The sequence below is a fragment of the Lynx canadensis genome, chromosome D4 (assembly GCF_007474595.2).
Source record: "Lynx canadensis isolate LIC74 chromosome D4, mLynCan4.pri.v2, whole genome shotgun sequence".
Taxonomy (NCBI): Eukaryota; Metazoa; Chordata; class Mammalia; order Carnivora; family Felidae; genus Lynx; species Lynx canadensis.
Window position 1 is genome coordinate 2,467,077 of NC_044315.2, and position 16,776 is coordinate 2,483,852.

A 16,776-nucleotide genomic window follows, 5' to 3' on the forward strand; every position below is an offset into this window, starting at 1 on the left:
TTTAAGGATTTCTATCAACAGTGTTTTGTAGTTTTCAGAGTAGAAGTTTTGTACTTCCTTTGTGAAATTTATTCCTAAACATTTTGCTCATTTTGATGCTACTATGAATGGAACTATTTTCTTAATTTCACTTTTGGGTCAGCCTTTTCTTTTTGAAAGTACTCTTTAGCATTTCTTCCAACACAGAGGTGCCTGGGCCTGAACAGATGGGGCTGGCGGACGCACGATACATGAGCGGTGTGACAACCATCTCTGTTGCTGAGTTCTGCCAACGAGCCAGTCAGGGAAACTGCTCTGACGTGTGCTCATCTGGCCCTGACTTTCTGCCTTGTGTACATTTGCCACGGGTGGTAACAGGAAGTATTTAAATAGCAGGAACTTAATTCTCATGAGAGCATTCTTTAAAAGCATTTCTCTGGCCTGGGGCGCCTGGGTGGCTCAGTGCGTTAAGCATCCGACTTCCACTCAGGTCATGATCTCGCTGTTCGTGAGTTCGAGCCCCACGTCGGGCTCTGTGCTGACAGCTCAGAGCCTGGAGCCTGCTTCAGATTCTGTCTCTCTCTCTCTCTCTCTCTCTCTCTCTCTCTCTGCCCCTCCTCCATTCATGTTGTCTCTCTCAAAAATAAATAAACATTAAAAAATTAAAAATAAAAGCATTTCTTTAGCCTATATGAAGTTGATTTTTAATTTTTTGGTAGAGAAGTATCCCTGTTAGAGCTGCTGTCTTGCTGATGGAAACTATGAAGGCGTTTGCACCATCCCCAGTGTCTCCCAGCCCCTCTTTCCCCCCCGGCGTCTCTCCCCTGTTCGCTACGTGCATTGCGAGAGCGGAAATTAAGGAAATTAAGTTACCATTGGAACCCGTGGTGATGCCCTGCTGGGGCGGCCTCTGTGCGAGCCCCTCACCTCTCGGCTCAGTTGCTGTGGCGTGCCTGGTAACCACATACTTGGAACTTTGTGGACGTGAAGTGCCCCGAAAGCGGGGCGGGCCCGTGCTGCTGCTGAGGAAGAAAGGACTTCCGCCTCGGGTTCGGCATCACTTCCCTGCTCAGATCGGATAGCGTCATACTTTGGCGTTGTGTCGCGCGGTGGTCAGAGTAGCAGGGTTAGGATTTCATCCTCGGGCAAGAGGACCTGCGGCGGCCAGTGAGGTGGACCGTCATTAGTGCAGTTGGGCACTCGGGCCGCCAGCGGGCCGCGCGGAGCTCCAGGGCCAGACCCGGGCTACACAGAGAGGGGCTCGCCTTGCTCGGGCCCTGAAGAGTTTTCTGGAGGTGGAGTTGGAACCTCCCAGCCCCATCCCTGTGTCTTCGCTGCTGGAGGGGACAGTTGGCTGTCCTTCCGAGTGCACTCGGGGACACCTCGCAGCCCCTATGCGCTCAGGACGGTGTTCTCCAGCACTCAGGCTTTCTGGGGGGCTCGTCTGAGAGGTGCACTGCCTCCACGGTCCTCAGAGATCCTGTCATGGCCGGGCTGGGGAGGGGCTTCACTTGGCACCTGTTTCCAGAGCAGAAGTCTCTTATGTTGAACCTGGGCTGGGACGATGGTGTGCAGTGGAATGAGGTGGAGGAGAAAGACACTTTAAGGATTCGCAGGAAAAGACCAGGGAGAAGTTTGAGCAGTGTATTCTCGCCCCCCTGTAGGTGTTGTCTGCTCTGAAGGCCTGTTTTGAAGGAACTCCAACTTACTTTTAAGAAGTTTTGTGGATTTAGGTTTTTCCCTGGACTTTTCCTTGGTGTGGTCCTCACCTCCTCAGGCAGTCACAGCTGTAATTGAACACAAGCCTCAGGGATTTCTGGTCATGATTTTCAGAATCCTTCACATGTTACGGCCTGAGGGTGGGAGGGGGGCGGCAGAGTGTTTTTGTAAATAAAGTTTTATTGGCACACAGCTACACTTTTCATCTGTATATTCTCTGAGGCTGTTCTCACTTGACAAGGCAGAGCCGAGTAGTTGGTACAGAGACCACATGGCTTCAGTCCTCACATATTTATTGTCTGGCCCTTGAATAAAAAGTTTGCTGACTCTTGGGTCTAGATAATCAGGATGAATTGGGGATGTTAAGTTTTTTAAAAAAATTTTAAATTTACATTCAAGTTAGCATATATAGTGCAATAATGATTTCAGGAGTAGATTCTAGTCTTTTATCCTCTATGTATAACACCCAGTGCTCATGCCAACAAGTGTCTTCCTTAATGCCCCTTACTCATTTAGCCCATCTCCCCCATCCCCAACCCCTCCAGCAACCCTCGGTTTTCTGTATTTAAGAGTATCTTATGTTTTATCTCCCTCCCTCTTTCTATATTATTTCTGCTTCCCTTCCCTTATGTTCAACTGTTTTGTATCTTAAAAGTCCTCACATGAGTGAAGTTCTATGATATTTGTCTTTTTCTGGCTAATTTCGCTTAGCATAATACCTTCTGGTTCCATCCACATAGTTGCAGATAGCAAGATTTCATTCTTTTTGATTGCTGAGTAATACTCCATTGTGTGTGTGTGTGTGTGTGTGTGTGTGTGTCTGTGTGTCTGTGTGTGTGTGTGTCTGTGTATACACAAACACACACACACCACATCTTTTTTATCCATTCATCCATTGATGGACATTTGGGCTCTTTCCATACTTTGGCTATTGTCGATAGTGCTGCTATAAACATGGGGGTGCATGTGTCCCTTCGAAACAGCACACCTGTATCCCATGGATAAATGCCTAGTAGTGCAATTGCTGGGTCGTAGGGTAGTTCTAATTTTAGTTTTTTGAGGAACCTCCACACTGTTTCCCAGAGTGGCTGCACCAGTTTGCATTCCCAGCAACAGCGCAAGAGAATTCCCGTTTCTCCACATTCTTGCCAGCATCTATAGTCTCCTGATTTGTTCATTGTAGCCATTCTGACAGGTGTGAGGTAGTATCTCATTGTGGGTTTGATTTGTATTTTCCCTGATGACGAGTGATGTGGAGCATTTTTTCATGTGTCGGTTGGCCATCTGGATGTCTTCTTTGGAGAAGTGTCTATTCGTGTCTTTTGCCCATTTCTTCACTGGATTATTTGTTTTTTGGGTGTTGAGTTTGGTAAGTTCTTTATAGAGTTTGGTCTTTACAGACCAAGTCTTTATCTGATATGTCATTTGCAAATATCTTCTTGCATTTCATTGGTTGCCTTTTAGTTTTGCTGATTGTTTGCTTTGCCGTGGAAAAGATTTTTATCTTGATGAGGTCCACATAGTTCATTTTTGCTTTTGTTTCCCTTACCTCCAGAGAGTTGTTGAGTAAGAAGTTGCTGCAGCCAAGGTCACAGAGGTTTTTGCCTGCTTTCTCCTCTAGGATTTTGATGGCTTCCTGTCTTGCATTTAAGTGTTTCATCCATTTCGAGTTTATTTTTGTGTATGGTGTAAGAAAGTGGGGGGAATGTTAAATTAAAAAAAAATTATTATTAAAATAGACCTATGAGTTGGTACATACTGAAAAATTGACTTCAAATTCTTTTTCCTCCCCTGTTTAATGCAGATGATTCTCCTCCAGCAGAAAGGGAACCAGGAGAAGTTGTGGACAGCCTGGTAGGCAAACAAGTGGAATATGCCAAAGAGGACGGCTCTAAAAGGACTGGCATGGTCATCCACCAAGTGGAGGCCAAACCGTCCGTCTACTTCATCAAGTTTGATGACGACTTCCATATCTACGTGTACGATTTGGTGAAAACGTCCTAGATGGCATCATGGACTTCGCCAAATTTGTGGAACTATTAAATGTATAATTTGTAGACATAAAGACTTGATTGCTTTCCAGTTTAATGAAAGCTTAAATGTCCCTGCGAACCCACAATCTCTGCCAGCAGAACTGGTTTTGTTCCGAATAGTACAAATTCATGTGAACACAAAGCATTTTGTGTAAGGAACTCCTTCCTCTTAAAAGAAGTCTGTCTGTCTGGAGGGGAGTTAACAGGCAAGTTTGGTACAAGTTAGGCTAGCCCCATAGTCATTTCAAACTGTAGTAGATCTTCCCCACTTCCCCGCCACTGTTGCGCTCTCCGACTCTGCCGCCACAATGCAAGCATAGTTTGGTATTTTTGTTATTGCCTTTTTTGAGATATGTATGTATCTATATCTACCTATCTATATCTGTGTGTGTACATATGTAATATATACACACACATAGATCTGTGCGTGCGCGCGCACACATACACTTAATTGGCAGTCATTTCTTTGTGGATTGGGGCGGGGGGTAAATAATATTCTCCAGTTTAACAGGAGTACTTGTCCGAAGTCAGTCATACTTAGCATATTACTGCTGCTTATTTAAAATTAAATGTGGGCACAGGAGACACAGGGATGTTCAGCTTGTTTTCAAAGTCAGAAGTTCAGACACCTTTTCAGTCTGGAGGCTTTAAACTGTGAGTCCAAACATGAATCATTGGTGAGCAGTTGCTGGACCCACATTAGGATTTAACAAAACAGGAATCTGGGTAAAAAGCTGCCTTTAATTCTAAGCTTTGTAAATTTTTGTTTACATTTTTTACTGTACTTTTTTTTTTTTTTTTTTAAAGCGAAGCCCAGGTACTTGGTCCACACAGTGTGATGCGGGCGTATTTTGGACGGCACAACTGGTCTGTTATTTGTACGAGTCCGCAGTCTGCATTCTAGTACATGGATTTGAGAGGCAGCAGTGCGTCAGTGGTTTGTGTGTATGTGGTAAGTTCCTGGAAGAACCTAGTGGTTTCGTATTAGAAGTTCAAGGTGAAGAATGGCATTGCTGCCTTCCAACAAGTTCTCTGGGACACTTTTTTTTATTACCGTTCTTACTGATACGTGATTGTGGTCAGAAGGCTTTCCTCCCCGGCTTTTCCCCACAAAGAACATCTAGACAGATGACAGCTTCGGTCCCCTGACACCTTCTGTGGTGCTGTTACGGTCTTGCCCCCGGTGTGCTGTGGATGTGGACGCTTCCCGTCCTGTGGGCCCTACCACGTCGGGGTCCGTCACCGCACCAGCTTCCGTGGCTTATTCCCGCAAGGTTGTTTTAACCGAAGTACAACTGCAGAAGTGGGGGTAGTGGCGGCATGGCCATCTGTCGCCTTGTGTCGGATGAGCCCTGATGGTTTGGCAGCTAGGAGAGAGGCAGTACGTGACACCAGTCTCCTGCGGAGGTTGGAAACCTTCCCTGCATTTTGGGCAGAAGGTTGAGTGCATGTGTTGTCAGTCCAGTACGAGAAGGCCACGTGGCCTCAGCGTTGGAGATCCTGTACCTCAAGGCCTCCCCACGTGTGGTTCGCGTGGCCCCCGCTTTTGCCTTCGGGAAGTCCGCGTGCTGTCGCGCTGTTGGATGGTAGCCCTGCGCCCCATTCTGGTGCAGCGCCCGGTGTCCGCGGTGTGTGGCGTGCCGCGCCTCACCTCACCTCGGGCGGCGGCCGAGTGCCTGGTCTCAGACGCTCCTCCTGCTCGGACAGGTGTCCTGCTGCACGTCTGTCACCTCTTTTCCTGGTGGCTCTTCTAAGAGTCCCTGCATGGGAATCTCAAGGCTGAGCCCGGCTCCCCGAGCGCCAGTGGACAAGCGTGCCCGGAGGGTGGGTGCGGCCGGCGTGAGCGCGGCACAGAGGCGTTGGGCTGCAGAACCGGTGTTCTCTGGCAGCATCCGGCGGGGCGGGTCCGTGGAGGCGTCTCCGGCATCACTTACTGACTTGCTTTGTGGTTTTTCTGCAAGTACCCTTAGCACCTTCAGTACCACACGGTCTGCCGCTCTCCAGACGAATGTGACACGTGATTGGCGTCCTCATTTTAGTCAGCGTTCCATGTATTGCCGTTAGGGCGGAAGGAAGGGGAAGGGGTTTTTTGTTGTTTTCTTTTATTTGCCCCATTCTCTTTTCTTTCGGCGGCTTAACTCCCACTTCTGTGGTGACTGATCCCACTCCTTTGCCCGGGATTTCAGGCTTCGTTTTAGGCTCACGTTTCCGATCTGCATGCATTGCTTGCCTTTTCCTGGTATTGGGATGTTGGTTCCTTGTTCTGGGAGCCCAACATTAGTTTCCAAAATTATCACGGGACTTGTGACCGCACAAGACCTGAACCTGTATAAAATGTCCTGGCCTTCCTCACTGACCTGCTGTAGTGTTCTTGTGTCGTGTGCGTGTGACGTCTGGCTGCCACGTGAAGCTTCAGAGGAGAACCTTAAGCGCAGACCATCCTTTTTTGCATGCTCTATTCTAAGTAGGATGTTCAATGTAACTAACTGAACTTGCATGTGAGAGATATTTAGGTTTTTTGTTTTCTATCTTTGTTTTTATTTGTTTTCAGCTGTCTGTATATTTGCTTCCTGTGCTGTTGTAGTGGTCGTAGGATACAGATGCACTGGTGAAGCAGTGTAGTGCCAGCAGAAGGTGATTTTCCAGCCCTGTCTGTCGTGCAGCATTTGAAGGGACTGTGCATTCTTGAAACTCTCACAGTTACTTCTAAGCCAGAGTTCATTCCTATTATTGTTTTACGTGCCAAACCCCGAAGTGCATTGGGCTTGAATCTCTGAACGCTGTGGACCCATTAGAAGACTGTTCTGATTGTCACAAATTGTAGTGCCTGAAAACATTCTTAAGCTGATTGTCTTAAAAAAAAAAAAAAAAAAAGAAAAAAAAAAGAAAGTTCTCCAAAGACAAAACAGGAACAATTATTATAACAGAAAATAATTATGGTTGAAATGTCTGTGGTTCCTTGGAAATGCTGCGCTTTTTGTATTTTCCACCGTTAGTGCAGTTTGAACGAATGTGTATAGTTCAGAGGTCTTCGTGTTCGCATTTTAAAATTAGGTAAATGACCTCATCTTTCAAGCTTGAATTCATTTTTAATTTTAATTTTATTTTATACAATGTGTAGACAGTTCCCTGTTCTCTGCATTTAGAAGTATAAACAATATAAATCTGTTAATTCTGTAAGTAATTTTTATAATTATGATGTAACTCTATCCTATCCTTAAAACATTTAAAATAAACCCTTTATGTGCAACTTCTGCCTGTAAATTTTGTGCTCATAAGCAAAATGTGATGTGTTAAACCTGCTTCTGAAAAAGTTTTTAAAGTTTTACTTTAAGATCCTTTCACCACGTGTAAATGTCAGATATATGCAGAGACAGAAAGAAGTCCGACTTTTACTTGAATGGTAACACTCAGTAATTCCCGAGGGGAGAGGGGCAGTGATCAATATCCCAAATACATTCACTAGTCCAAAATATTCAGTTTGTGATTCGCCGCTAATGAGAAAATTTATCATAAAATTTTAAACTGAATTGTTTTAAATAGAATTAAATAATATGTATTTTATACTTTCACATCTAGTTCTGCTTTGTATATTGCCTGTAATGCTGTTAATACTTCAGTACCAACTGGTGAGAGTCTGTAGGGGGAAAGCCCCATGTCTTGACGGCAGGGACGAGGAAGCGCATAGGTAATGGCCTAATGGCCGGGACGGGTGCGTGTTGTGTTTTATCTTCTGGGTGATTACAATCAGGAAGAAAGTAGATTCACAGTGTGTCTGTAATCACATTTGCTTTTTGCTGTTTCCCTATTGAGTTGGGCCAAAGGATCTTGTGGTTAAGGCTGGGGTGGGACAGGCCACCTTCTCGCTGCCAGAGTTGGCTTGCAGGAATGGCCCCCCCCCCCACCCGGGCTGGGTGGAGGTGCCTGCCCGCTGGAGGCCGGATCTCGCGTCCTCCTCCTGCCACACCTCAGCCTTTTTGTGCTACTGCACATGTAGCTCGGGAAGCCTTTTCCCTACAAATGACAGCAAGTCTCGTCAGAAGTTGATGGTCGCTGGCTGCCGCCAGCGAGCAGGTCTGCACGGCTTGGAGAATCATGGGTGGGCCTGCCGGTTTGACCGCTCTCGGCACGGCCACGGCGCTGGCGGTGAGTAAAGCGTGACAGATGCTCTGAAGTCCTTGGCCATCGCCGTGGGAGACTTCTGATGGGGGGAGGGGAGGCGCACCTTTTCTCCGTGGTGCCGATGAGGAGGGCGTGGAGGCCACGTGTCTGGTCCAGGAGGATCACCAGCCTCAGTGCAGGGATCTGAAGGACCCAAAGTCCAGCCATCTCTGTGGCTAGTTTTGTACCCTTGCTTCCTAAGTGAGGGCAGGAAGTGTTTTCTTATTTTCCAATTATGCTGAAGAAATATAAATTTCCCTCTCGAGATTGTGGAAACTATTTTATAGTTAGATATTTTAAATATGTCATTACATTCATATTCTTACAAAAGCTGCATTTCTTATGCCCACAGAACACCACAACCTCACACCTAATTTTTACAGTAATTGGTTTGTTCTGTGTCATATGTTTGTACGGTCTTAGGCTGCCGAGTCTCAGAGAATTAGGTGAGTGAGTCTTTGAGTTATTTCTGCGGACTTTGTCAGATGGTCTCTGTCTGCCCTCTTACTCAGCGTGAAACCCTTCAGCTTAGTTGACGCAGCTTTTAGGGTTATTGCCTTGGCACATCATTTTGCCTAAAATTGACCTTGCATTCTTTCTGCTCAGTTTTTATGCGAGGATGCTGGACCAGGTGGCGCATTGATCCCTGCCAGTCCAGGCGACAGTGACACTGGAGTGCGGGCACTGGCTCGCGTTTCGTTTTTGTGCTGGCCGTTCCCGTTGGGTGAGTAGGCTGCCGACTGCAATGTGGGCGCATCCCGCCGCCTCTTACCTCTGTCCTCCATTCAGTCTGTGCTCTGGACTTGGGTGCTCCTGGAGCACCGCCGAAAACAGCGCATGAGCTACCCAGGGCCCTTCACTGGATCAGACATGCACATAACTTCCAAGCTGTCTGTGAGTTGGAACAGCTGTGGCAGGTACGATGTGAACAGGACAGACTCAAGCCTTCCACAAACGTCAGTGCTAACGTAGAGCTGCTGAGGGGTCCAGGTTGAATTTGCGCTCTGAATGGACTTTGGGGTGTAGACTGCAAAAGTGGCTCTAGAGCTTTGCCTTGAATTTGTGTTCTGAAGGGTGTGTGAGCAATCTGGTAGCTTCTGCCCAGGAGTGTATGTGTGTGTGTGTGTGTGTGTGTGTGTGTGTATGTGTGTGTGTGTGTGTGTGTATACACGTGACATGTGCTGGGTGTCCCCACCAGGGAGATGCAGAGTGGCTCTGTCCCTAGAGGTGGTTCTTCACTGGGGACTCTGCGTGTCATGTATGGGGACCTTATTTTAGCAAATGTGGCTTTGGGTTGTCCTGTAAGGCTAAGGTCCAGTTGTCTCAAGCCCTGGGTTTGTGTCCTCTTCAGAACAGCCCTCAGGGGAGCAGGCATTAGGGACTGGAAGATTGGAGGGGATGGAACCCATGGTCTGTGTTGTCCTGCAGCTGGAGGGGAGACTGACACCTGTTACCGGGTGTCCCTTTGCTTGACTCACACACGTTCACAAGGATACTGATGTGTGTCAGCTGTCCTCACTGGCCCTCTCTCTGTTTTACTTAGTGATTGTCTGTTTTTACAAGGGTCGTGCCCTGAGTCATCACACATGTGGTGGGCCCCTGAAGGGAGTGTTTGCGAGGACACTGCATGCTGGTGTGTTCATTGACTCAGGTGGCTGCAGCAGATACCAGATGGGACAGGGGCGTTTAAACCACAGACCCTGTCCTTGTGCTGGTGGCTGGGAGTCTGGGATGCAGGCGTGGGTGGGGCCGGCTTCCCCTGAGGCGTGTGTCCTGGAGTGTAGATACTGTCTTCCTCCCGTGCCCTCAAGGGGTTGTCCCTCCATGTGTATCCGTCCTGATCTCCTCTGCTTATAAGGACACTGGTCACACTGGGTCAGGTACCTCCCATATAAACTCATTTAATGCCGTCCCATTCTGAGGTCCTGGGGGTTAGGGCTCCAGCTGGTGGTTCAGGGGACACAGTGCAGTCCATAGCCCTATATTCAAATTTGGGTGGGCTTTCTAACAAGGAAAATAAATCTTATTGGCAGGGCATTGTTTTTTATTTTATTATTTTTTAATTGTAGAGAGCGAGTGGGGAAGGGGGGCAGAGAGAGGGAGAGGGAGAGAAGGAATCCCAAGCTGGCTCCACACTCAGCACAGAGCCTGATGCAGGGCTCGATCTTATGACCCTGGGATCATGACCTGAGCCAAAATCAAGAGTCAGACACTCAACCAACTGAGCCACCCAGGTGCTCCGGCAGGGCATTACTTTTGACAGACTGATTATTTTTAAAGTGGCCCTAATGTTCTCTTTCGATATAAAAGGGCGGGTAAATTTCATGCCCTGGAAGGCGGGGAATCGCAGAGCTCTAGGTGTGGCAGCTGCCTCCCTGGGCGCACTCGGGCACGTCAACTCACCCCTTCCCTTGCTCTCATGTGTGAGTGGGAGCCCTGCCTGACTCCCTGTAGATGCGCCTGTGTCCAGCGCAGTGCAGACTGGAGCCTGACGCAGAGGGGATGCACCGAGTCGTGCAGGGCCTGCCTCACACAGATGGCTTTGTCCCTCAGGCCTTGCCATGTTCCGCTCTCCTTTGTTGAGTTCTGCTCACGCTTTCTGGGTCCTGTGACATCAGCAGGGAGGTTCTCGTTGGTACTTTCCCCAGAACACTGGCATCTCCCAGCATCCCCACACGTCGTAAAGCACTGTTGACGTGTCAGCGGGGTGTTCTACAGTTTGTTTGATCGTGATGGAGAAGTAGACTGTGACCCTGACCTTTGTGAATAAAGGGACGCACGTGAGTCTGCTTGTGTTCTCAGCGTCGTCGTGGGGGGTCCTCTACACCCTGCTGTGCAGGACCCGGTCGTGGGGGTCCTTCCTGCTTCGAGAAACATGGTGTGGTGGTGGTTCATTGTCCATTGGCGGCCCGGTTTGTTGTAATGTAGAAAGCAGGTCTCCTTCCAGAGCGTCCTGCAGCCACACAGGGATGCCGTGTTCTTTAGATGTCCCGGGAAGAGTAGCTGTGCTGTGCAGGGGTGGGGAGGGGGCGTGGTGATCCTTGCCTCGTCCACCCAGAGTTGGGCCTGATGCACCGTGAATTTCATCTCCGCTTTGCTTCTCCTTTCTACTATAATCTGAAATTGCCCCCACCTCCCCAAACTGGAGTTTTAAAAAGTTGATCAGGTTTCTAGGGGAAGAGAAATTTGCAGGTGTTAAAACTCACCTTAGTTTTTGATTTCCATCATTAAGTTTCTGGTGTGGATAATTAGTGTTGGTCCCCACACACTTTCTAAGGGAAGCTGGTTGTGTTACTTAAAGTATCACAGATTCTTACTCTGTTTTAATGTGTGCCCCAAAGAAATAGCCAGCAAGATACTCAGAGGAGAGACTGGAGGCTGGTGCGTACCTGCATCTTCCGCGGAGTGCGGGCTCCAAGAGCACATTCTTGTCCTGAGGAAGCAGATACTGGAATGTTTTAGAACTTGTGGGTCTCCATCTGGAGGAGAGGGTTTAATTGAACTTCTTAAGACGGGCATTTCAAACGTTGCTGCCCTGCGAATCTGTATTACAACTTAGAAGCAAGTTAGTTCTGACCTAATTGAGCTTTAATGCCGTTCAGACAGTGGCTAAAGCGTACGTTTTCTCTAGTCTGTTGTGTAAATGTGGACATATACCAACAACTGCATAAGGAACAAAACAGGTATACTTACTTAGTCTGAAAGTCCCTCATCCTTTAGTTGTGAATTTTTAAGCAGTGCCATGGGAGATGGCTTTTCTTCCAGATGACATGGGTGTGGTTGCCACCATCCCAGAGCTGTGACCCCCAAGGGGCAGTTGACCAAAACTGCTCCTAAACCTTGTGGTCACTGGTCTGTGATTAAGACATGCCAGTGTGTGTGGTTACATGGTGCTGATTGGGGGAAATGCAAAGTGTGGTGCCTGGCCTTCACGGGGCCAGTTTACAAGGCCCCAGGAGACCAGCCTGGCAGGGTTTGGGGTCTGGTCTCTTTTCTCTGTTTGAAAACGTCTCTGAGCCCCAGCATCTCTCCCTTTATGGTTTATTTTAGCCTCCAAACTTCTCATTTGTTTATCCAGAATAATCCTACAATTTCCCCTTTCTTTAAAGCACTCAGGAAAGATGATCAGTGTTTGCAAAAATGCGTCATCAGTAAGTGACAGTGTTGTGTGCACAGTGGTCAAGCTCATGCCTGCCCTGAGGATCCCTGCATCAGGCTGTCCGCTGATCACCTGGTCAGCGAGCTGCCTCGCACCCCATTATGTCAGGGTGCTGGCCGATGAGCCTGGGGTCATGACAGCATTTGTTACTAACCAGTGTCCTCCCCGCTGCGCCGTGCTCCCGGAGGAGCTCTTGTCCTCTGGCTGTCGCTGGGGCAGTTTACTTCTGTGTGCAACCAGAGAGCGGCATGGGACACGATGCAAAGCGCAGATTGCCGCGTGTTCTGGGTTTGCACTGTTCCCAGTTGTCCAGCAGCCGTGCGAGCGAGCGTTCAGAGTGCGGAGTCCACCAGGGCCACTGGAGCAGGGCCAAGGCCCGGGCCTTCTACTGGCCGCCTCCCAGGGCACGTGCACACCCCTGCAGCTTCAGTGTGGATCCCAGAGAGCTGTCCTGCCATTTCCCGTTTACCATCAGAAAAGTCCAAACCCTTTTTCCTAGTTTCCGTGTCTACGTTATTTGAAACATCCTAAAAGTATGTGTCCTGTGCTTTCCCTGTTTATCAGTAGTTTATGTTGTTGCTACACTGAGCTGGCCGTGGGGTGAAGAGCTGTGTGGTTTTGGCTGGACACCCATCCTGACGGCAGCTGCTGAGTTAGCAGGGCTCCGTGGGGTTACCTCCACTCCTTTGGAAAAAAGACCAGCCTTCCCCTTCTGATGGGATATTGTTCAATTTGGTGGATTTCAAAAACATTTAAGTGTTTTGAAGAAAGAAAATGGGACTTTTGAAAACCAAGGCACTTTGATGTTTTCCTGATACTCTGGAAGGAATTGTAGGTTTTACTTAGTAGTTTACATGCCAGTTCAGCCCTGAACTAAAGGTAAATTAGAAAGTTTTTGAAATTGATTTTAGAGGTCATCATAATCATCTGCTTTGTTCTGAGATTAGTTGTTCATTTTTCCAAGAAAATGAAGTTCCTTTTATTACTAACTAAACATACTACCAGAATTCCTCTGCACTTTGTGAAAATATAATGTCTGTAAATAAGGTAAAATTGTCATGTCTTTTTTCGGGATCCTTTTTAAGGATCACGTTAATTCAGTTTTGCGCTTGATTTGTTTGTTATGATGTTTAAAGGCAAGATTTTAAGAATCTTGTGTCTTGAATGTTTTCAGATGGGTTAAGACCTAGTTCCCTGGGAAGTACTATCTAGAGTATGCTTTGAAACAGTTCTGGGTTCGAGTGACTTGAGAAGAAAATCCTCCCAGTGGGACATAGACGGAAGCACTTTGCTGGAAGAAGGAAAGTCGTTCATGCAGCACTGGGGCACCTGTGAGTGTTGGACAGAACGCTCGGAACAGGTGCGTCCCAGGCTCACCCGGGATACCATCCTTAGTGCTCCCTGCTCTGGTCGGCCGAGTGCTCAGCTGAGACCGTGTTGGAGTTGGGAAGCTCCCCAGCTGTCCCATTCTCTTTCAGGGGATCTGGCCACCGGCCAGCATTCCCATAACATTGTGGCGGGCGTCCCGGGCCACCTTTGTGTTGGTGCTGCGACGTCTGCGGCACGGCCCAGGCCGGTAGCCAGTGTGAGTGTAGTCCCTGGGAAGATGGCCGTGTGGTCAGCGGGGCACAGAGACAGAAGGTGGGAGATCCACCTGCCCCGGTGGCTGCTCGGCCTCCCCCAGGCCACTTGGCCTCCCCCAGGCCGCTGTGTCCCTTAGGCTGTCAGCACTGAACATACTTACGAAGGCCATTAAAACGGCCGTCATAAGCCCAAATAAGCCCTTCCAGAAAACTTAGTTGCTACCTTCCCGTCTGTGAAAAGTGGCTTTTATGTGCTTTTTCCTTAGTGTCTGACATGGTGCTTTAAGCTGTGGACTCCTCTGAGGCAGATGGGTTCCAGACCCAAGATATAGGAATTTACTGTACGTAGATGTTGTTAATCATCAGAAGTGGATGGTCATTAAAAATGATCAGCAAGAAGGAGATGCTAACCCACCTGGGTCCAGTGTTCCCGATCACAGTGTGAGGAGGTCTGGGTGAGGCATAGTGAAGATGCAGATCCCTGGACTTCACAAGTGCACAGACATCAGGGCCCAGGAAACTGCAGTCTAAGAAAACTCCTGAAACCCAGAATAATTTCATGCACATTCATGTTTGAGACTTGCCATCATGGGTCTCGGGGCCACTTAAAAGTCACGGGTTTGGTTTTTTTAGTATTCGCAGAGCTGTATCTCTGGGATGATGAGGCAATGCTTTTATGTCTCTAATGACTGTGACCTGACTCTTCTTCTGTTTTAAACCTCCAGATTACGTTTTACATCAATACAAGAATCTTATTCTTAAAGGACGTTGGAACTCTGGAAATGGCTCAAGTTGCGAATGCTTTCCGCGGTTGCTCAGGTTATCGGCTCGTGGCATTCCTTTGTTAAGCCGTCCATGAGCCAGGCTGTGGGTTCCCCTGTGACCTCAGCCAGGCGGCCCTGGTCTGCTGTTGGCCTTCTGGATGGAGAACCACCCTCCGGCATCGGCACCCTAATGATGTTGATGGCTCCATCTGAAACAAAACTGCCTTCTAGATCAGCTCTGTTCTCTTCCTGAAAGCCTAACTGCTGAGTTTCAGAGCAACGCAGGAAGAAAACCTGAATGGCCGGACAGAAGGAACCCCACACCAGAATGATTTTTATTCGCAGATGCTCTTGCATCCTTGTGTTAACATAACCCTGGAAAATGGATTGATGTTGCCTTACGACTTTGGAAGATACGTATTATTTATTATAAGAAACAACTACTTTATTATAGGAACAAAATAACAGTATTTATCACAATGCATTTGTCATATACCCTTGGAATTTCTGTGAGTAACCACCTTATCTGTGTGTTTCACAGAATTGATGTTTGTCCTTAAGAGGGTGGAACTCAACCCACAGACCATCCCAGTTATGACTTGGGTGTGTGTGTGCAATGGCGTAGTACCAAGTGCATCCATGTTTACTCTCCAGAGAGCTCACACCAGCCTGCTTCCTGGACTGTGCAGAGAAAGAGAGATCATAATATGCTTAATGTGACTTTCCAGTATATGCGATACAGAGTTGAATTAGTTAGCTATAACAATCTTATGTTTTATATTAAATTCCTTGTTACCCTCCTGGAAGGGAGTTTGACTATAGCAAAAACTGTAACAAGTGATCATCAAAGAAGTGTTTATAAGTTGATTATTACTTCCTAGTAAGCGTTAATCACAACACGGTACCTCAAAAATCTATGAGCTGCAGCTACACCATGCTTAGAAATTTATAGCTGCAAATACTCTCTTAAAGAGATTTTAAATCAATAGTCTAAGATTCTACCTTAAAAAATTTAGAAAAAGAGAAGCAACAGAAGTCCAAAGGAAACAGAAGGAAAGAATAAAGATTAGTATGGAAATCAGTGAAATAGGAAACAAAAACAATGCGGAAGAATCAACGAAACCAATAGCTGGGTCTTCAAAAAGATCCACAAGTTTGGCATACTTTGAGCTACAGTGACAGAGAAGACATGAATTGCCATTACCAAGAACGAAAGAGGGGACATTACTAACAACCTTACAGAAGTTAGGGTTGTAAATAAATGCTGTGTACAACTTCATGCCAACACACTGGACAAGTCAAGTGAGATGGAAAAATCTTAGACACAAAAAGCTACCAAGATGTAGTCAAGAAGAAATGGAAGGTTTTAGTAGGCCTTTAACAAATTGAAACAAAGCCAAGGGCCAGATGGCTTCACTGGTGAATGCCACCAAATGGTTGACAGAAGAAATCATGCCAATCTTTTCACAGATTTAGAAAATAGAAGAGGGGTATACTTACTAGCTGTGTGCTCTGAGGCTCCTATTACCCTGATAGTAGGGCGAGACAAAAACGTAATGAGAATATTGTGGACTGGTATCCTTCATGAATTCTGAGTATAGCTACAGAAACTTCATCAACTCTAGTGACACACAGGCACATCTCTGAGATACTGCAGGTTTCTTTCCAGACCACCCTAATGAAGCCAATATCACAATAAAGCGAATCAAATGAATTTTTTTGGTTTCCCAGTACATATAAAAGTTATGTTTATACTGTAATCTGTTAAGTGTGAAATAGCATTATGTCTAAAAATAGGTACATACCTTATTTAAAAATACTGCTAAAAATGCTAACCATTATCTGAGGTTTTCAGGGAGTTCTAATCACTAATCCCAGATAGCCATAACAAATATAATAATAATGAAGGTTGAAATATTGTAAGAATTACCAAAATGTGATGCACAGATAAGAAGTGAGTAGATGCTGTTGAAAATGCCGATAGACCTCCGATGCGGGGTTGCCACAAATCTTTGATCTTAAAAAAAGCAGTACTTGTGAAGAGCTATAAACAAGGTGTCCCTGTATGGAGTGGTTAAGGTACATGACCAAGTGAGTTTTAATATCAGAAACCAGATGTATTCATTCCACCATATTAACAGAAGACAGAAGGCACAAGTCAGCTCAACAGGTGGGAAAAAAGCATTTGACAAAATGTAACACCCATTCATAATAAAAACAAAAAATGTGGGAAAGGAGGGAATTTTCTCAGCCTGATGAAGCGCCTCCATAAGAAATCTACAGCTGGGGCACCTGGCTGGCTCATTTCCCGGAGCGTGCTACTCTTGATCTCAGTGTTGTGAGTTCAAGTCCCAAGTTGGCCGTAGAGATCGCTTAAA

The 16,776-nt window shown here is 46.9% G+C and overlaps 1 protein-coding gene across 3 annotated transcripts in view; it reads left to right on the top strand.

Moving 5' to 3' along the window:
• The window catches only part of SPIN1 (spindlin 1), an 85,093-nt gene extending 69,815 nt beyond the window's left edge, over window positions 1-15,278 (top strand). For 2 of the 3 annotated variants that reach the window (XM_032595643.1, XM_030294447.1), the window contains exons 6-8: window positions 3,503-8,616; window positions 13,226-13,411; window positions 14,360-15,278. In XM_032595643.1, the coding sequence (XP_032451534.1) occupies window positions 3,503-3,702 (200 nt within the window). In that variant the 3' untranslated portion in view covers window positions 3,703-8,616; window positions 13,226-13,411; window positions 14,360-15,278. Of the gene's footprint in view, window positions 1-3,502; window positions 8,617-13,225; window positions 13,412-13,900; window positions 13,976-14,359 lie in introns of all 3 variants that reach the window. The other variant, XM_030294448.1, reaches the window with a different exon arrangement.
• The last annotated feature ends 1,498 nt before the right edge of the window (window positions 15,279-16,776 follow it).